We start from the raw sequence: 22,681 nt of genomic DNA on the forward strand, positions 1-22,681 counted from the left end.
TACAATACCTGCCCTTGAACACTGAGTTATTAGGAGAGTTGATAAAGTTTACTTAAATTTTTCTCTGTCAAAATATTCACTACTTCCAGAACCTTAACTACACCAGAAGACAAAAGATAGTATTAATGCCCCAATACTTTCAATGGCATATGAAAACAGAATTATTGTCTACGGCCATACCACCCTGAACGCGTCCGATCTCGTCTGAAAACAGAATAATTTTGTAGACTGGTGGCCACAGCTGCCTTCTGAAGATCCTGTCACTGTCTCTGTCTCATATCGTGTTTTAGCTTAGAAAAAAAAGGCACAATGTGAGTAAATACGAGAAGAGAGACAAAACCTAGTGTTTAGTTTGTGGCATACCATAAAACAAAGAATACAAGCATGGAGTCAGAATTTGAATTTCACCTCTACATTATACCACAATTGGGGCAAATGACTCCACCTCTCTAAGCCTCAGTGTCCTTATCGACAAAACAGGGATAATAACTATTTTACAGGGTTGTTGCACTAATCTAAAGTATATAAGGGGGGCTGGGGGTGTAGCTCAGTGGTACAGTGCTTACCTAGCACATGTGAGGCACTGGGTTCCATCCTTAGCACACAGAAAAATAAACAAATAAAATAAAGGCATTCTGTCCATCTACAAGTACAAAAAAAATTTTTTTTTAAAGTATGTAAGGGAAAAGGGGAATGAGAAATTAGTGTTTAATGGGCTCAGAGTTTCAGTTTGGGATAATAAAAAGATACTGGAGACAGACAATGATGATGGATGCATAACAATGTAAATGTACTTAATGCCACTGAACTGTACACTTAAAATGATTAAAATTTTGTGATTGCTGCTGCCTGGCGGTCTTCTTTCTGGGCTGCTGCAGAAGCCAATGCTGTGCCTGAAGGTCTCTTCTCTGGGCACTGCCTTGGTAATCACAGATGTGATTTCCCAGGCTACCTCCATGGTCACTGTCGCTGAAATGAGTCTCCTGTCAATCATGGCTGCCTCTGATTCCGCTGCTGCCAGCCTGAGATCACGTGGAGGTCTTCTTTCTGGGTGCTGTTGCCACAGAAGAAACTGTTGCCCCAGACGCAACAGAAGCCAACACTGCTGCTGATACCCGAAGATCTTCTGGTGATGCTGTCTCCATAGCTGCAGTTGCAGCTGCCTCTACAGCCGCCACTACTGCTGACCCACTGCCTGCTGCCAACAACCTCTGCCACTACTGCTGCTACCATGGCCTAGAGGACTGCTCTGAAGGAGACTCCAGGTTTGACTGCACATAGCTGCACCCATTTTGGGACACCAGTCAGGGCCTGGGCCCTGGGTGCTAGCAGGTTTACCACCACAAGAGCCTCTGTCTGGGGATTCCAGCTGGGACCTGCAGACCCAGTATGGGGGTGACTGCCTGAGGTCTTCCTGCTGAGAGTGCTGGTGGCCCTTGTCTTGCTGCTGCATCTTGGGGTTGCTCCTTTGCAGGAGTGTATCCCTGGTGGTCTCTCTGCAAGTAGGAGCAGCACTGAGATCTTGGGACTGCAGTGTGGCAGAGCCTGAAGAATCTGAAGGCCAGATCAGTGGGATAGAGACTGGGTCTGTGAGGGCTGATCTGGGTTTGGAGATCCCAAGAGACGACAGAGTCAGGGCTTAGAAACTGTTGAACACTGACAGAGACAGTTCAACTTTCCAGCAAGATTTATTTTATTTTATTTTTTGATTCACTAATCTCTCTACGATATTTGGAACAGGATGTTTTTTATGCATCAGTGTGGAGGACAATGATATATGAATGGTGTTTTGCATTTCTGTTGTATTCTTATGTCTTTATTTTTTTTCTCTTTGTTTGTATTCTTCCTGTTTCTATTTTCTTTCCAGCTTTTCTTCAAACAACAGTCAATCTCTGTTGGCTCCTCTTCCACTCTTCCTGTGAATTTTTACTTCTAGTTTCTCTCTTCCTCCCTCAAAAATATTGCATACTACACTACCTCTGTTCTCTCACCTACCATCTGAAATTGTAAATCATTTTACCAAATTTTCTGTTTGTACTATAGATAGTTATTGAACTCATCATTTTGGTTTAATGCAAGAAAGCAGAAGATGCCTTAGTGGGGAGCTATTAGATTTAAGGCTATATAGTGTGTACACTGGGTGCTGTTGATATTGGTCTTACCAGTAAAGGTAAAGTGCTGGAAACCTTCAGGGACATTATAGGACTATAGGGTAGAATTTATCCTGCCTTAGATCCATACTTTTAGATGGGCAAATGTGAGAGGCCATCCTCGCACATGATTTGAGTTACTTCCCTGGCTGGGTGAGAGGCGCTTAGACACAGCTGTGTTAGAGCTTTCCCCACCCTTTCCCAGGTCTGAGGGCTTGTCCGTGCAGAGGTGTGTCTGGCCACTGCCCTGCAGAACCAATCATCCCAATGACCTTGGGATGCTGCCCCCCTTAACCTTCATTGGATGGGATTTTCCCTGGAAATTTTTGTTCCCCAATGAAAGCCTACTCCCTGGTGTGTTTTTTTTCTCTCTCTCTCTCTCTCTAGTCTCTTCTGTAAACCTCACCACCGTATTAGGTGGCTGGAGGCGGGAGCTAGGAGAGGCCATCCTGGAGCTGGTATTAAAGGTAATAAGAGTTTTGTCTCTTTAATTTAAAACTCCCTAGCAATTACTCATGAATCGAACCTTCTTTTATGAAGCCAGCACTGGTCGCGTGGCATAGGCAAACACACTAACAACATGAAAAAAACGAGGGAATAAAGGGCCCCAAGCAAACCAAGATGCTTCAACAACAGAAGCCACTGATAACATGGTAGAAGAAATGTCCAAGAAGGAATTCAGATTGTATATAGTTAAATTGATATATGAAGTAAAGGATAGTATGAGGAGTGAAATCAAAGAACAAATACAGGAAGTGAAAGAACACTTCAATAGAGTTAGAGATCATGGGGAAAAAAACAAGCAGAAATCCTCATAATGAAGAAATCAGTAAACCAAATTACAAATTCAATAGAAAGTATCACCAACAGACTAGACCACTTGGAAAACAGAACCTTAGACAATGAAGATAACATATATAATCTTGAAAGTAGAGCTGAACATGCAGCGAAGATGTAAGAAACCATGAACAGAATATCCCAGAATTATGAGATAACATGAAAAGACCAAATTTAATAGTTATTGGAATAGATGAAGGAGTAGAGATACAAACCAAAGGAATGCACAATATTTTCAATGATATAATAGCAGAAAATTTCCCGAACCTAAAAAAATGAAATGGAAAATCAAATATAAGAGGCATTCAGGACTCCAAATGTACAATATTACAGCAGACCCAACCGAGACACATTATAATGAAAATGAGTGACACAGATAATAAAGATTAAAATCGTAAAGGCTGTGAGAGGAAAAAAAATCAAATAATATATAGAGGGAAATCAATTTGGATCTCAACTGATTTCTCAACCCAGACCCTCAAAGCTAGGAGGCCCAATAATATATTTCAAACTCTGAAAGAAAATGAATGTCAATCAAAAATTTCATATCCATCAAAATTAAGTTTCAGATTTGAAGATAAAATTAAAACATTCCATGATAAGCAAAAATTAAAAGAATTCACAACTAGAAAGCCTACTCTCAGAGCATTCTCAACAAAATATTCCAGAGGATGAAGTGAAACCAGCAAAGGGAGGATCTACACTAAAGGGACATTCAACCAAATGAGAAACTAAGACAAATCAAAAACCAGAAATAAATTAAAATGACAGGGAATACAAGTCATACCTCAATAATAACCTTGAATTTTAAGGATCTAAACTTATCAATCAAAAGACATAGATTATCAGATTAGATTAAATAGCAAGACCCAACAATGCTATCTTCAAGAGACTTACCTCATGGGCAAAGACAACCACAGGCTGAAGGTGAAAGGATGGGAAAAAACTTATCACTCATACAGACTGTGTAAACAAGCAGGGGTTTCTATTCTCACCTCAGATAAAATAGACTTCAAATCAAATCAGAAGAGACAAAGAAGGACATTTCATACTTCTTAAAGGAGGTATATATATATGCAATTATAAATATTTATGCCCCAAACAATGGAGCACCTATGTACATCAAACAAACCCTTCTCAATTTCAAGAGTCAAACAGACCCAATACAATAATACTGGGTGATTTTAACACACCTCTCTCATTACTAGACAGGTCTTCCAAACAAAAATTAAATAAGAAAACAATAGAACTAAATAATACAATCAATAATTTAGACTTAACAGACATATATAGAATATTTCATCCATCAATGAGAAAATATACTTTCTTCTTAGCAGCACATGGCTCCTTCTCTAAAATAGACCATATATTATTCCACAAAGCAACTTCTGGTAAATACAAAAAAAAAAAAAAAAAAACCAGAGATAATACCCTGCATTTTGTCAGACCACAATGAAATGAAATTAGAAACCAATGATGAAATTAAAAATCAAAGCTACTGTAACAAATAGAGACTAAATAATGCACAATTGAATGATGAATAAATAGCAGAAGAAATCATGGATGAAATTTTAAAAATTCTTAGAGGTAAATAAGAACACTGATACAACATATCAAAATCTCTGGACACTATGAAGACAGTACTAAGAGGAACGTTTATTGTATTGAGTGCATTCATTAGGAGAATAAAAAAGTCTGGGCTAGGGTGTAGCTCATTGGTAGAGCGCCAGCCTCACATAGGTGAGGCACTGAGTTTGATCCTCAGCACCACATAAAAATAAATAAAGATATTGTGTCCAACTACAACTAAAAAAATATTTTAAAAAAAGAATAAAAAGTCAACAAGTAATGACCTAACACTACATCTCAAAGACCTAGAAAAAGAAAAATAAATCAACACCAAAAGCAGTAATAGACAGGAAATAATCAAAACCAGAACTGAAATCAAATCAAAACAAAAGGAAAAACTGAAAGTATTGACAAAACAAAAAGTTGGTTCTTTGAAAAAATAAATAAAATAGATAACCCCCTGGCCATGTTAATGAAGAGAAAAAGAAAGAAAACTCAAATTACTAAAATACAAGATAAAGAAGGAAATATCACAAGGGACAAGTCTGAAATGCAGAAGATAATTAGAAACTGTGTGAAAAGTTATACTCTAATAAAATAGAAAATATCAGAGAAATCAACAAATTTCTAGACATATGACCTACCCAAAATGAATGAGGTCATACATGATTTAAACAGATCAATTTCAAGTAGTGAAATAGAAAACGCCATCAAAAGCCTACCAACCGAGAAAAGCCCAGGACCAGATGGATTCTCAGCCGAGTTCTACAAGACTTTCAAAAGAATTAAAAACAATACTCCTCAAAAGTATTCCATGAAATAGAAAAGGAAGGAACCATTCCAAACTCATTTTATGAGGTTAATATGACTCTGATACCAAAATCAGACAAAGACACATCAAGGAAAGAAAACTTCAGACCAATATCCCTGATAAACATAGATGCAAAAACTCTCAATAAAATTCTGGCAAATTGCATACAAATCATATTAAAAAGATAGTGCACCACAATCAAGTGGTACATGACTGGTTCAACATACAGAAATCAATAAATGTAATTCATCATATTAATAGACTTAAAAATAAGAATCATATGATCATCTCAATAGATGCAGAAAAAGGATTTGACAAAATACAGTAAAAACACTAGAAAAACTAGGGATAGTAGGAATACACCACAACATTGTAAAAGCTATATATGCTAAACCCAAGGCCAGCATCATTCTAAATGGAAGAAAAACTGAAAGCATTCCCGCTAAAAACTGGAACAAGACAAGGTTGATTTCTTTCACCACTTCTATTCAACATCATTCTTGAAACTCCAGCCAGAACAATTAGACAAAAGAAAGAAATTAAAGGGATACAAATAAGTAAAGGAGAACTCAAACTATCACTATTTGCTGATGACATGATTCTGTATCTAGAAGATCAAAAAATTCCACCAGAAAATTTCTAGAATAAATAAATTCAGCAAAGTAGCAGGATATAAAATCAACACCCATAAATCAAACACATTCCTATACATCAGCAATGAATCCACTGAAAGAGAAATTAGGATTAAACAAACAAACAAACAAACAAACAAAAAACCCTGAGAATCATTCTAACAAAAGAGGTGAAAGACCTCTACAATGAAAACTACAGAACACTAAAGAAAGAATTTGAAGAAAACTTCAGAAGATGGAAAGATCTCCATGCTCCTGGATAGGCAGAATTAATATTGTCAAAATGGTCATACTACCAAAAGCATTACACAGATTTAATGCAATTCCTACTAAAATCCCAATGACATTCTTCATAGAAATAGAAAAGGCAATCATGAAATTTATTCAAAAAAATAAGAGACCCAGAATAGCTAAAACCATCCTTAGCAAGAAAAGTAAAGCAGGAGGCATCACAATACCAGACCTTAAACTATACTACAGAGCAATAGTAACAAAAACAGCATGGTATTGGCACCAAAATAGACTTGTAGACCAATGGTACATAATAGAGGACACAGAGACAAACCCACATGAATATGGTTATCTATCTCATATTAGACAAGGGTGCCAAAAACATTCACTGGAGAAAAGATAGTGTCTTCAAAAAATGGTGCTGGCAAAAACTAGAAATTCGTATGTAGCAGAATGAAATTAAACCTCTATATCTCACCCTGCACAAAAATCAACTCAAAGTGGATCAAAGACTTAGGCACTAGAACAGAGACCCTGCGCCTAATAGAAGAAAAAATAGACCCAAATTTTCACGTAAGCCTAACATCTGACTCCCTTAACAAGACTCCCAACGCTCAAGAAATAAAATCAAGAATCAATAAATGGATGGATTCAAATTAAAAAGCTTCTTCTCAGCAAAGGAAACAATTGATAATGTGAGGACAGATTGGGAGAAAATCTTCACTACATGCACCTCTGATAAAGCATTAATCTCTAGGATATATAAATACCTCAAAAAACCTAACACCAAAAAACCAAATAACCCAATCAATAAATGGGCTAAGGAACTCAACAGACACTTCAAAGAAGAAATACAAGTGATCAACAAATATATGAAAAAATGTCCAGTATCACTAGCTATTAGAGAAATGCAAATCAAAACTACTCTAAGATTTCATCTCTCTACCATCAGAATGGCAATCATCAAGAATACAGGCAACAATAAATGTTGGCAAGGATGTGGTGAAAAAGGTACACTCATACATTGCTGGTGGGACAGAAAGCAATGTGGAGATTCCTCAGAAAGCTTGGAACGGAACCACCATTTCAAGTCCTTTTATACTCAAAGGACTTAAAATCAGCAAACTACAGTAATGCAGCCACGTCACTGTTTATAGCAGCTGCCACGTCAATGTTTATAGCAGCTCAATTCACAACAGCTAAACTATGGATCCAACCTAGGTATCCCTCAATAGATGAATGGATAAAGAAAATGTGGTATATACACTTAATGGAATATTATCCAGTTTTAAAGAAGAGTCAAATTATGGCATTTGCCAGTAAATGGATGGAGTTAGAGAACATCATGCTAAGCAAAATAAGCCAATCTCACAAAACCAAAGGCCAAATGCTTTCTCTAACATGTGGATGCTAATTCACAATAAGGTGGGGGCTAGGGAAGAACAGTTTTACTTTAGATTAGGTAGAGGGAAGTGATGGGAGGGGAGGGGATGTGAGGATAGGAAAGACAGTAGAATGAAACAGACATTATTACTTTATGTATATATGTGACTACCTGACCAATATGATTCTGCAACATGTACACTCAGAAAAATGAGAAATTATATCCCATCTATGTATGACATATCAAAATGCATAAATGCATTCTACTGTCATGTAAAACTAATTAAAACAAATAAAAAAATTTTGTTATGAATATTTTACAATAATAATGTAAGGTACCTAGCCCACTCTCAGTAGGTCCTCAAGAAATGCTAGACCCATTCCCTTTATAAGGAATTCAGGGATAGGGTGAAGGAGACAGGAAAAATAAAATAAACTAAGATCCTTTCCCTGTTTTATTGTGAAAGGCTTTGAGTCTCAGGCAGAGCCCAGCTGGTCCTAATACCAGGCAGGACCACATTAAGTGTCTCAGAAGGAAGGAGAAAGGAATCTGAGTTAGTTATAATCCCTGCAGCATATTCTGTTCCCACTCCACCTCCACCTGGGTATGGCAAACCCTAGAATATCAACCCTCTACCCCCCAACACCCCGCCCCCCCCCAAAAAAAAATAGACACTTAAACCTCAAGGTCATGAGAACAAAAGGATATTCAGTGGCAGCTGGCTTCAGTACATGGGGGAGAAAAAAGACTTTAGTATTGAACACCAACTGGATGGGTCCTGTATCCTGTTCCAGTCCCAAGCATTATGCTGATCAGTATCTCAAATGCCTTCAGTTGGATTTATATGCACAGGGGATAGAAATCTCAAAAGTCAAGTAAACAAATATTAAAAATGTACTTCTCTACAGTTATAATTAATGATTATGTACTGTTAAGTCATAAAATAAGAGGGAAAACATGACATATCTACAAGAATATCAGAATACTGATTTTGATGGGTAGGCTTAATTAGATCTTTTTTTTTGGTGGGGGAAGATAACGGGAAATGAACTCAAGGGCACTAGACCACTGAGCCACATCCCCAGCTCTATTTTGTATTCTATTTAGAGACAGGGTCTCACTGAGTTGCTTAGCACCTCACCTTTGCTGAGGCTGGCTTTGAACTCACAATCCTCCTGCCTCATCCTCCCTAGGATTATAGGCCTGTGCCACCATGCCTGGCTTTAATTAGACCTTAATGTAATGTTCACAGAGATGATCATCAACATTCCTCAAACGTAGCTCAAGGAGAATAAAATGCTTGGGGTACCAACATCCAATCAATTTTAAAACAATACTTACTTTAGGATCTGAGCTCTTGAACTTTAACCTTTCCACCAATTCTATCATGGCTGCCTTCAGTCCTCCTGAGTCTTTGCTCTAGAAGAAAGAAAAGTCAAGGGTCACTAGAGAGCATTTTGTTTTTCTCTTAAACAGAATTTCAGAGGACAATGAAATGGAAAGCAATTTTTTCTTCTTATCATCCAAGAGAACTGAACAACTTAGGGAGACCTGCATTGCACTGACCCCTTCCCCTTCTCTACAGACAAAGAGGGTTAGGACATAAATTGGCCAGTGACCTGAAAGAACTACTGGAATGAAAATTAAATGCAATTTGTACAGGCTGACTCACTGCTTCATCTCAGACTCAACTGTGCTGGTGTTCACTGAAGGCCAAAGCCCTGCAAAAGAAATTTGCATCTTATGGCCTACTGATTTTTATTTTAAACTTATATGTATCAGTGACAGAACTATGCAATATTAAATATTCTTATAAAAATAAAAGTGATGAAAAACATCCAAGATTTAACAGAAAACAGAATTACAACGTGCTGGTTAAGAGTACAAGGTTTTTGAGACAGACAAATAGAGTTTCAAATCTGAGGTCTATCGATGACTAACCAAAGAAAATTACTGAATTTCTCAAAATCTTCTAAAAAACTGGAGAAAATAAATAGGTCATTATTAGGTTTAATTGAAACAGTGTTTGCACAGTATGTGGCACATAGTAAATGCTCCAAATGTCACCTGTTGTTATTACAGTGCAACGATTTATAGCAGTATAGTCCAACAGAAATGTAACAAGAACCCTCACAGGTAAGCCTGTATATAATTTAAATTTTCTTGTGGCTACAATAAAAAAGTGAAAGTAATTTTAATGTATTTAATGTAACTCAGTATGTCTAAAATATTATCATTTGCACTATTTAATTTCAATATATTACATTTTTTTCCACACTAAATCTTTGAAACCTTTTGTTTTTTCATACCTATAGCCCAATTCAATTTGGGCCACATTTCAAGTACTCCAAAGCCACACAAGGCTAGTGACTATCATGTTGGTCAACCCAAACTTAGAGTTCAGATTGTACAACCATATTGCCAGATTCAAATCTCAACTAGCTGTGTGATCTTAGGCACATCACTTAGCTTCCTTGTGTCTGTATTTCTTTACCTATAAATTGGAACTCTCTATAGTAGTACCTATTTCATAGGTATGTAGTAAGATTAAATAGTTAATATATCAAGATTCACAGAAAAGGGCCTAGCACAGGGTAAACACAATAGGAGTATGAGATAGTTTTATTATTACTCTCTCTCTTGTTTTAAAAGTTCTTTAAAGGTAAGAACTACATCTTTTATATCTCTGTGTCTCCTGTGCCCAGCATAAGAAGGCATTGTAAAAAGCCTGCTGCACAAATGAACAAACTTAACCTTAAGACATGAATGTGCATTAATGATAACATGTGTACACACGTGTGTCGTTATCTGCAATTTTAAGAACTACTTTATTTTCTTATCTCAACAATTCTGTTGCACAGGGTATGACCATTCATTTTACCAGTGAAGGAATGAAAGCATAAAGAAGTTAAGAAGAGTCAGGTGTGGTGACACACATCTGTAATCCCAGCTACTTAGGAGGCTGAAGCAGGAGGATCCCAAACTCAAGCTTGCCAATTTAGCAAGAGCCTGTCTTAAAAGAAAAAAATGAAAAGGGCTGAGGATGTAGCTCAGTGGCAAATGCTCCTGAGCTTAATCCCCAACACCACTGAAAAAAGGGTTAGGGGGAAGGTGGGCTGGATATGTAACTGAGAGTTAGAAACACTTGCCTAGTTTGTGCAAGGCCTTTGGTTTGATCTGGTGTACCACAAAAAAAAAAAAAAAAAAAAAGATTTATTGTCATTTTTATAGGGGAAGGGATGATAATAAACAAACACTACAACTATCTCTTACTCAAAATTGGCCTCTAGATCAGTGAGGAGATATATAGAACTAATTTCAGTTGCTCCAAAACAGGAAATACTTAGTAAGAACCACTGAAAGAATTAAAATACATTAAATGTTAAATCTTTCCCCTCCCAATCTACTCCTTCTCCCAAGTCTACATATGAAAGCAAAAGTCAAATGTAACATGACTATGACCAATATCTGCTTTAGATATGCTTTCTGAACAGATCACATTTCTATGCTAGCTATGGTTCTACACTGTACTAATTGCTACTTTTTAAAATGATTGTAGAAATTAGGGGAGTTATAAACAATCTTCAATCTCTATGGTCTCAGAAAAAGACAGCTGGGAAAAGGAATCTAGAGGTCACATATGAGGGAGTGAGAGAGATCTGAAGTACCTAAAAAAGGGTTAAGTTGTCAGACAATCCTGCTTTTACCAGATGATCAGACAATAAAGCCTGTCTAGTGATATCATTCCTCTACTCTGCTTCTCATTGGTTGAACAAGCAGGTCATTTGTCCCTGGAAAGCTCTCTTTCACCCCATCCCAGCTGCCAGCACCCATTTTAAGCTCTTCAGCAAAAGCCTAATGTGTTATGACTTTCCCCATGGCTCTAAAAACAGAAAGGAATGTAGCAAACTGGGCCTTGAACCTTTCAGCAAAACAGAACTATGGAAGGAATTCCTAAGAAGCAGACAGTCTGTTTGCAGGCAGATGTGCCTTGTACAGAAAGATAAGGGAGCCCTTCACCTTCTTTCATAAAAATGCAGAGTGTCAGCAGAATCCTTCCTCCTTTACACAAAGCACAGGCAGCTTGCCTTCGCCTAGGGACAGGCGGCGGCACCTGAAGAGAGCCTCCAATCAGGAAATTCACCCATTGGCCTCCCCAGCTGACTCTCTGAGAATTATCCTCAAAGATTAATTGGGCTCTATGTTGAGAATGCTATACTCAGCCTCTAAATGAGTGGTGAAGAAAACCTTCCCCAATGGCTTAAAACAAACATACACACACACACACACACACACACACACACACACACACACACACACCAGCTGGTCAAAAGAGAAGGGCTCTTCTGGGCAGACCTGACCCTGACAGCTGCAGAGCTGGTATGGAGGATGCTGGTCCAAATCCTCCCCACCCAAACCCCTGCTTTCTTCCATTCTCCAGTCCCTTCCTGTACCCCAAGGAGCCTTGTACACAGGTGTTCAAGCTACTTACTGTCCAAGCTCTGAGAAGACACCTCTCAAACAGTCCCTTTAGCCACACCTGAAACCTAGGGATACATATATACCAGGGGTGGGGTTCAATGCCTTTGGTCCATCTGCAAGCAGAGGAACTCAGGAACTGAGTCTCCATAGGACCACAGAGCAGGCTCAGGACATTTTATAGGATAATTTTTGGATCCTGGGTACTCAGGTAACAGGAAGGTGATGGGCATAGTCAAAGGAGGGGACTTCAAAAGCATGGAACACAGAACATGGGTCTATCTAGGTCTGAAGGTGGCATCCGAGTATGAGTATCAATCTTGAGGCAAGCATTATGACTAGAGAAGAAGTAGGACTTTCCTGATATCCATACTGCACCTTCATCCACCAATGCATTCCAACAACACAGTTCGATGTGAACATATCTTGTTTATGTACTATTTTCTTTCCCCAAAAAAGTACAGAATAAAGAGACAAGCACCATGCTGTGACACCTACCCCTGAGGAATTGATCAATTTGTGGAAGTGTAAAAGGCTTCACAAAAGCCAGCTTCTAGAAGTGAATCATGATAAAAAAATACCTAACATACTAAGTTATTTTTTATTCTCTGAAACATATTCATATGCTCTTTCATTGGCATTTCACAGTAACTCTAAAAGATAGTGTATTCTCACTTTACAGCTGAGAATAATATCTGGTAGAAATAAAATGAGGATCCCCAAAAATCACAGAGCTCATACACCCTTTAAGTAGCATTTCATGATAACACAATAAAAGGAGATAGTGAATTCTCAATTGTTCCCCCAAATAAAAGCAACAAAACCAGGATCAGAACGATGAAAAATAAAAAAATTTATAACATGTACAACAGAAGAGATTAATCAAGTATATTAAAAGAATTCCTGTAAATTAATAAGAAAAAGACAATTAAACCCCAAAGAAATCCCAACAAAAGGGCATGGACATAGAAGAAATGTAAAATGGTTAATAAATACATCCAAAGATGTTTAAACTTACTCATAATTAAGATATCATTTCTTACCCATCAGACTGAAAAAAAATGTAATCTAATAACAGCAAGTGTTAAGGGGCTTGAGGTAAACTGGGGGCTTCCATATATTGCTGACTAAAGTGTAAAATGGAAATGCTACTCTGAAGTCACATGCCTACCAAGTCCACTTTTCCTTTCCTCTTGAGAAACATTGATTCATCTCTCAAGGGGGCATGCACAAAGATATTTATTGCAACATTACTTGTAATACTAAAAACTGTAAACACCCTAAGCATTCATACATAGAGAAAGGCTAAATAAACTATGTAATTAACAAACTAAGGAATACCTTATAGCAAATAAAAGGAATAAAGTAGATCCATACATACAGCAAGACATAGTGTAAAATTAAAAAAGAAAAAAATTGTAAAATAATATACATAATAATAAGTACATATGTTCTATAGGTGATGTAAGTATGTAAAAGAAAAGTAATAACTACTGGGATTGGTATTAGGGATGACAGAAGAAGGGTTTTAGATTTAGTTCCATGTATTTGTGTTAGTTGCAGGACTTCCTGTCTAGGAGGAACAAGAATGGAATCTAGGCTTATCTCAGGATGTTACATTTCCAGCACTTTCTACAGTTAACTCTGAGAACTTAGCAAGAAAGAGGGAAAAAGTCAGGTCACCAAGGCTATTCTTGTTCCTCCTAGACAGGAAGTCCTACAACTCTTCAGCCAAGTGAGTCAAGCTTCCCCCAGGTATAAAACCCCAGATGACATGTGATCTAAGGGTCTCAGCTTTAGTATAGTATCAGGCATATGTAGATGAGATTCTATGCCTCCTGGGTTACTCCTGAGCCTTGCAAAACCAGCTTCCACCTGGCAAATTGCAAGCCTTCAATAAATATATATTGAATAAGTGAAGAGCTTAAAAGAAAAAAAATCACGTCATTAACTTCAAGTAACATATAAACATACCTTAAATAAATACTGTATGTGAAAAAAACTGTGGTAAAAATTAAGTGAAATAATGTGTAAAAAGTTTATAGTACCAGCCAGGCATGATGGCACATGTCTACAATCCCAGGAACTTGGAGGATCACAAGTTCAAAGCCAGACTCAGCATTTAGGGATGCCCTAAGCAACTTTGCAAGACGTGTCTCAAAATAAAAAAATAAAAAGGGCTGGAGATGTGGCTCAGTGATAAGCACTTCTGGGTTCAATCTCTGGTACAAAAAAAAAAAAAAGTAAAAAGGTTTATAGTACAGAAGCTAGTACATGCTAAGTTCTCAATAAATTTTGGTAATGGTTATTTATTGTTAGTATTAATTGAATAATGATATATCATGACTGCTAAGTAGCAGGTACTAAGCTAGAGAAGCACTGAATAGAAAAAAAAATGAACAAAACCATTTGTTAATAATCAAAATATACTGCAGAACAGCAAGGAAAAAATCTTCAAAGAAATGGGAAAAAATGATTTTGGAATATTTACATAAAAAATGCCTTCATATATAGATAGTAAACATCAAGAGAATATGTCAGTGCAACTTAGAAAGCTTAATGGGAGTGGCAATAATTGAGAGTATAGGCAAATGAGATGTTGGAAAGAATATATACTTCAAAGTCAGACTTGGATTCAAATCCAAGTCCTTCCATTAACACCCACCCAAAGTTAAGATTCCCATTTTATAGGTGTCAGTTTCCTCACCTATAAAATGGGAATCATAACATCACAGCTTAGTACAGAGTTATACTGAGGATCACATTAAGTAATGCATGAAAAGCAATTGATCTCAAACTGCTCAATAAATGACAGCTATTATTTTTTTCTCATCTATAGAACATTCTCAAAATTCAACAGAAAAGTTTCTACTTGTCTCTTAGTGTCATAACCTCAGCCAAAGGTAAGCATTTCCAATCCTCAAAATCTATCACTCAATACAGGTTATACCCTACAAGAGTTCACTGGACCTAAAATACAAAGAGGAGAAGAGTATGGGTGCCTATATAAACTTACCCTTACCTCTCTTCATAACTGCCTATGGGAGAGAAAATACAGGATACTTTCTAACCCAAAAGTAGAGGGTAAATTACCCCTGCTGCCAGACTAACTTGTCTTGAACTGAACTCAGAACAGAACCTTAGATGGCTCTTTAATGGAAATAAATTTAAAAAAAAAAAAGGAGTGTGACCTTCACTTTTCTGTTTGGAAAAACTGGCTGCACCTTCAGCAGTCATCTTGGTCCATAGAAGGACTACACCCTAAGGATGACAAGAGGAGCAGGAAAGAGTCTAAATACCTCTTAACTTCATGGTTCTTCCAACCTTATTAGACTTCTTACATTCAGCCTCCCATAGTCTTCTATAAAAATTTCCCACAGTTCAAAATGAAAAACAAAATCTAAAGAGGACAACCAGCAAGACTTGTGAACCTAAAATTAGACCTACCAACTGTTTTGTTTAGCTAATGCATAAGGCACCAGCAGGACACTGAAATATATAGGAGCTTCTTCTCTGAAGATGAGTTTTTCAACAGCCTATCAACTCACCAGATTAAAGCAGGCAGAAGGAGCAGAAGGAGAGGGGGCTGAACAGTTTTCACCCAAAGAAAACTTGGTGTCCAGAACATCTACTGCTGCCAGACTAACTTGTCTAGAACTGAACTCAGAACAGAACCTTAGATGGCTCTTTAATGGTAATAAAAAAGAGCCACAATTGCTAAGCATCTTCTTATACTGTAGGCACCATGTTAAGCTCCTTACAAGATCTGTGATATTATTTCTCCTCACTATAACCCACTCATGAGAAACAATTATGCCCATGTTACAGAATAAGAAACCAGGACTCAGAGAGGCCAAATGAATCACCCAACATGACATAGCTAGGAAGTACAAGTGCCAGGAATCAAACTCATAGACTGCAAAGACAACTGGGGCAAAGACTTTTTCTTTAGTAACAGAACCTCAGTTTTTAGCTGGACATACTGTGGGACAGTTAACTGAAGTTAACTATCTTAAAAATTTGGACATATTACAATGGATGTTTTCTATAATATTATTGAAGTTAAAAAAAAAAGATTATTACCTAAACTAAAATTACCTAATCTAACACATCTGAAGTGAGTTTACACATAATTAAACATTCCATAGTGTCAACCTCAGCTAAAGGTAAGCATTTTCAATCCTCAAAATCTACCACTCAATATCGGTTATACCCTGCAAGGGTTCACTGGACCTAAAATACAAAGAGGAGAAGAGTAAGGGAGAGCTGCTGGAGAGCTTCCTTTAAAAAGAGGAGTGTGCCTTCACTTTTCTGATTTGGAACAACTGGCTGCACCTTCAGCAGTCATCTTGGTCCATAAGAAGGACTACACCCTAAGGATGACAAAGAGGAGCAGGAAAGAGTCTAAATACCTCTTAACTTCATGGTTCTTCCAATCTTATTGGACTTTTTTCATTCAGACTTGTTTTACATGAGAGAGAAATAAATAACTATCTTGTTTGAGTTGCTGTTATTTTGAATTTTCCCAAGTTATTTCATTACTTTAGATGTATCTGAACTAAATTTCAATATAAATTCTGATATGCTAAGCCACTATGCAAACTCTCAGCCTTCATTAATGTCCTAGGATTAAAATGAAATTATTAAACTTCATATCATACCATTTACTAAGTATTTCACATGTATCTAACTATTTAGCAGGCATTGTGCTAGGTGTCAGGAACACAAAGATCAATAACATATAGTCCTTAACCCATAGAGGACAGCACCACATAAGAATAAAAATAAAGGCATGGTATCCATCTACTACTAAAAAAAAAAAAAAAATAGTGCACAAGCTGTTGCTATGGGATCAGAGAGAAGGGCTACCTGAACAGCCTCTATCTACCTTGTAAAACCCTGCCCATTTTTTACTTATTTATTTATTCCCTCTTTTAATCTTTTAGTACCAGGGATTAAACAAAGGGGCACTTAACCACTGAGCAACATCCCCAGCCAGTTTTATTTTGAGACTGGGTCTCACAAAGTTGCTTAAGACCTCCTTAAGTTGCTGAGGCTGGCCTCAAACTCATGATCCTCCTGCTTCAGGCTCCAAGCCACCAGGATTTCAGGCATGTGCCACCATGCCCAGCCCTACCCATCTCTTAAAGCCTATATCAAATACCACTTCTTCCAAGAAACCATTCCTGGTTCCATACCCTCCAACTAAAAATATTTTTTCTTTTCTCTAAAGTCACATATCATACTGTTGTGCCTCTCTTCTAATACTTAACACAAAAAAAGACTCTCTTTCCTGCTGGGATACAAGCTTTCTAAAGTAAAAACCTCTTCTTATTCTTTTCAGTATGTGCTATACAGCTCACCAAAGTAAGTGCTCAAAAACAGAGATAAATAAAATTAACTTTAAAAAATAAAAGACTCTGAAACTGAAGCTAACTATATGTTACAGTTTGGACATATTATAATGGAAGTTTTCTGTAATACCATTACTGAAGTTAAAAACAAATTACTAACTGATTAAAAGAAAACTAGCTAAACACATCTGAAGTGAGTTTAATATATAATTAAATGTTCAATAAGAATTATCTAGCATACTAGAGTATACATCAAAGTCATTGCCATGTGCTTAATTGCTATAAATTATGGATTAAGCCTTTAACATATTTGGAGTATTTTGTTTTTTCATTCTTGATTAGTTCTGACATCTAAAAAAGGTATCAACTTTTACTCACCCCCACAATGCCATGTTGGCTTAATCCCAATCACAATGATACATATATACATACATACACATTTACACACACATGTAGTAGGATCCATCTCTCCAGGGCCAGGAGTTCTCTCTATTCCCTGTATCAGGGCTAAAGCTTTTGTTTCAGGTTCTTTGTCTATACTCTCCTTTTCTGAGAGGTCCATGAACATCTGTACTCCTTCCTACCACAAGTTTAGTCCCTGTTTTGGATATTAAAACAACCAATAGGAGTTAAGTGTATGAAACTGGGCTGTCATCCCAAATTGAACTGGGTACACTAATGGACAGGCAGACAGGGAAAACTCCATGTAGTATGTTGTGGTTAAAAGGTTGGTGTCAAAGGTATACAGTCCTTTATCCCCAGAGGAACCCAATACATCAGCAACCTTACTCTGAAAATCAATTGTGTAACTGTATAAAATGCCTCTCAATTTATTCTATTTAATAGGAAGGTCAAGGAAGAAAAAAAGGAGATCACTGGAGTCTTGGGAGAAAAAGCATGAAAAACCTGTACCTTTTCTCTAAAGGTGGGCTGTTCAAACCCTAGGCTAAGCTCTGCCAATTTCCAACTGTATGATCCTGGACAAGTATCTGACCTCTCTTATGCCTCAGTTTCCTCTTTTGTAAAGTAGATATAATAGAAGAATGCACATTTGGGGTTGTCATGAGGATTACAAAAGTTAATATATACAAAGCACTTAAAAAATGCCTGTACAGGATAGTATACAGGTGCTAGCTAGTTATATTATTTTTAAAGAGAGAGAGAGGAGAGAGAGAAAGAATTTTTTAATATTTATTTTTCAGTTTTTTAGTGGACATAACATCTTTATTTTATTTTTATGTGGCGCTGAGGATCAAACCCAGTGCCCTGCGCATGCCAGGCAAGCGCGTTACCGCTTGAGCCACATCCCCAGCCCAAGTAATAGTATTTTTTTTTTTTTTAAAGAGAGAGTGAGAGAGGAGAGAGAGAGAGAGAGAGAGAGAGAATTTTTTTTAATATTTATTTTTCAGTTCTCGGCGGACACAACATCTTTGTTGGTATGTGGTGCTGGGGATCGAACCCGGGCCGCACGCATGCCAGGCGAGCGCGCTACCGCTGAGCCACATCTCCAGCCCAAGTAATAGTATTTTTAATCACTATTCCTGAATTAGGCTGTGCTAAAAGAAAATAAAAGTGAATGAGGGAAAAGCAAAGATAAATTTTCAGACTAGTGCAAGAGACACTAGCTGATCACTATTCACAGGATACCACAGAAAAAGAGGGTCAGAAATTTCAGAACCTGAGAAGATCCCCTATCTCTCAGACATTGACAGTAAAAAGTCATGTTAATTGTATGGACCCTTACTACTGTGGTTGTCTTTCTAAAAATTTACAACCGGGCATGTAGCACACGCCTATAATCACAGTGACTGGGAGGCTGAGGCAAGAGGATCACAATTTCAAGACCAGCCTCAGCAACTTAGTGAGACTCTGCAACTTGACAAGAGCCTGTCACAAAAATTAAAAAAAAAAAAAATTAGAAAAGAGCTGAGGATGTAACTCAGTGGTAAAGCACACCTGGGTTCAATCCCCAGAACCAAAACATAATAATTAATAACCCAGAAGACATGGTGACTAAACATAATGTGGTATCCTAGGTGAACTCCTAAAACAGAAAAAGGACCCTGGGGTAAACTAAGGAAATATGAGTATATTATGAACTATGGTTAATAATGTATCAATACTGGTTCATTAACTGTAACAAATATATCATTAAAGTAAGATGTTAATAATAGGGGAAACAACATTCAGCATATAGGAATTCTCTTAAGCTATCTGTATAATTTTGCTGAAAATTAAAAAACAATACTAAAAGTTAGAAGTTTATTTAATATACACACATATCCCTGGGCCCCATCTTGAGAGATTTTGATTTGATTGGCTAAGATGAAACTAATCACAGTTACTCTTTAAACAACCCCCACCCACAAGTAATTCAAATGTGGAGTCAAGACAGAAACAGTTTACTTTGCAGACCTCACCTCCTATTCCTCTTTCACTCCACTTTATCCTATAATAGCTTTCTTGCTGCCCTCCCAACACCAAAGTTCATCTCTCTAGACTTCACATTCACCCTCCTTTCTGCCTTAACCTCTTTTCTCCCAGGCCTTTAAAAAATTTCTTAGATTATAAAATATAATGTTAAGAGTTAAGGTTGATGAAAGGGCTCAGTGGTAGAGCACCTGCCTGGGTTCAAGTCCCAGCCAAGGGGGGAGGAAAAAAAAAGATTGTAGAAGAGTCCAAACACTTAACAAGACACAATTATGGTGTGCTAAAAGAAAATAAAAGTGAATGAGGGAAAGGCAAAGAGACATTTTCAGACTAGTGTAAGAGACACTATCTGATCACTATTCACAGGATACCACAGAAAAGAGGGTATCCTACTCCACCTAACCCTGCAGAGGCCCTGTAGTCTCTCTAATAAAGTTCCATCACTGTTAATATCAAATCACCTGAAAAATGTAACTGAAAAATGGATCTCCATAAGCACAGATTCAGCCATACAGTATTTCTATTTGTGCTAACACTGCATTACAATTGCTAGAACAATGTCAATCTCTCACTTCCAAAGCCAAATAATCCCTTCTAGGAAGTTTATGAACCAAACCAATTGTCTCTGCTATGACTTTGTAAGCACCACTGAATGATAACACAATAGAAGGTTTTCCTGATCTCTGCAAGATTTCATACTTCAGGTCTCTGCCCAAATACTATATGGTCAGAGATGCCCTCCATACCCACCACACCACTGACTCTTTCATAACCATGACTTGTTTTTTTCGTAGTACATATCATCATCCAAAACTACTTCACCCACACTAGAGTGTAAACTCTAAAAAATTAGGGCACTGCCTGTCCTGTTCATTTCTAAGACAGAACAGGTTAAGAAAGCGCATTATGAACGTTAGGCTAAAGTGGGAGTCCCAGAGAACCATTTAGGAGTGGCTCCAACTAATGATACCAAGCCATCTCCTTTACCTTAGATTTTTTTTCTTATTTTGAATAAAAAGACACTTGTCAAGGGGCTGGGGATGTGGCTCAAGTGGTAGCGCGCTCGCCTGGCATGCGTGCCGCCCGGGTTCGATCCTCAGCAGCACCACATACCAACAAAGATGTTGTGTCCGCCGAGAACTAAAAAATAAATATTAAAAAAAAAAAAAAAAGACACTTGTCAAACTACTGTGTAGCCAATTCTTCATGCTCTTATTAAAAAGTGTACTATATCTTGGGGCTGGGGATGTGGCTCAAGCGGTAGCGCGCTCGCCTAGCATGCGTGCGGCCCGGGTTCGATCCTCAGCAGCACCACATACCAACAAAGATGTTGTGTCCGCCGAGAACTAAGAAAAAATAAAATAAAATGTTAAAAAAAAAAAAGTGTACTATATCTTTTCAGAAAATTAGAAGAAATAAAAATATATAAATAGGTACACTATAGTACACCTTTAACCTTCTTTTCCCTATCACAGGCACCACTGACCACTATGGGATACAACATGGCATCCCTCCACCTTCAGCCCATCTGGAGTCAGTTGTTCTGAGCATATACCTATTATCCTTCCAACCATCCTGCTACCGCTCCCAGTACCCCCTCAATTACTCCACTTCCCCCACAGTTGTTCCCAATATCACTTACCTATTTCTCCCCAAATATGACTTAAAGGCAAACCCAAAGGCAAGAGGGTATGGCTTCCAAACCTTTGAAATTGTTCATAGCAAGGCCATGTTAAGAACTCTTCAGATGCTATATACCTGCTGAATTATGCCAACCACTTTTCCCTTTGCCATTTTCTAAGACTCTTCCTTTTCTTCAGATTATTTTAGGGTGAACTAGACAAGTGTTTTTCAAACCACAGGACATGATCATAGTGTGCCATGAAATCAATGTAGTGGGAGGATCTAGAATTTTGAACAGAACAGAAATACAACACATCATAGGCAGCCAAGTAAACAGGGTTCCATTTGAATTATCTAACAGGTATATCATATGCGTGCACACAGGTATGAACAAGGTCACAGTTAAAATACATTTTGCCTAATGTTGATTATATTCAAAATAATTTTTAAAACTACTGATCAAGAGGCTGGGGGTGTATGTAGCTCAGTGGTACAGTGCTTGCCTGGCATGCCCAAAGCCTTGGGTTCAATCTCTAGCACCACAAAAAGAAAGGAAAAAAAAAAAAAAAGAAGAACAACCTACTGGTCAAGAGTACTGATTAACTATACTTTTGCTGCAACAAAAAATTCAATAAATGTACCTCTAAATGTAAATTCCCTTCACAATATGAGAACTTCCATATCAGGAAATCTATAAATTAGATGAAGTTCCTTTGTCTCAATGACCAGGAGCCAGAGATTACAAAGTAAGGGAAACCTGCATATTTGAGTTGAGAAATCATGATCGAGATGAGTGACAACTATGCTGTGTAACTATTTTTCTAGTGTAAAGCTAGAGTCCAGGCTCAGTTCAATATTAGGCCCACAAAATTCTCCAGAGACTAAATCCAATGGAGTTGAACTGCTATATAGCAAAGACAAGGAGAAAAGCAAAACAGTGTTTCAGTGATGAAGGGTTGAGCCTCTTCAGGGTGTTCACCTCTATCTATTTGGCCTAAGCAGGCTGCTTCTATACCTATTCCCCTCTTGATGTATAATAATTCTGGTTTTCTTCCCATTCTGGTATACTTTACGTTTGTTTTTTTCCTAAATATCAGCAAGCCTCAGCAAAAATGTGGCCTTATACCACCAATACCAGTCATTCACAGCCTGATTCAGTGCTGAGGTATTAAAATATGAAT

The 22,681-nt window shown here is 37.5% G+C and overlaps 1 protein-coding gene across 1 annotated transcript in view; it reads right to left on the bottom strand.

The window, feature by feature from the left end:
• The window catches only part of Trim44 (tripartite motif containing 44), a 113,937-nt gene that overhangs the window by 83,591 nt on the left and 7,665 nt on the right, over positions 1-22,681 (bottom strand). Inside the window, exon 2 of the mRNA XM_077798136.1 lies at positions 8,956-9,033. Within this exon, the coding sequence (XP_077654262.1) occupies positions 8,956-9,033 (78 nt within the window). The remainder of the gene's footprint in view (positions 1-8,955; positions 9,034-22,681) is intronic.

This window comes from Urocitellus parryii, chromosome 4 (genome assembly GCF_045843805.1).
Source record: "Urocitellus parryii isolate mUroPar1 chromosome 4, mUroPar1.hap1, whole genome shotgun sequence".
Classification (NCBI taxonomy): Eukaryota; Metazoa; Chordata; class Mammalia; order Rodentia; family Sciuridae; genus Urocitellus; species Urocitellus parryii.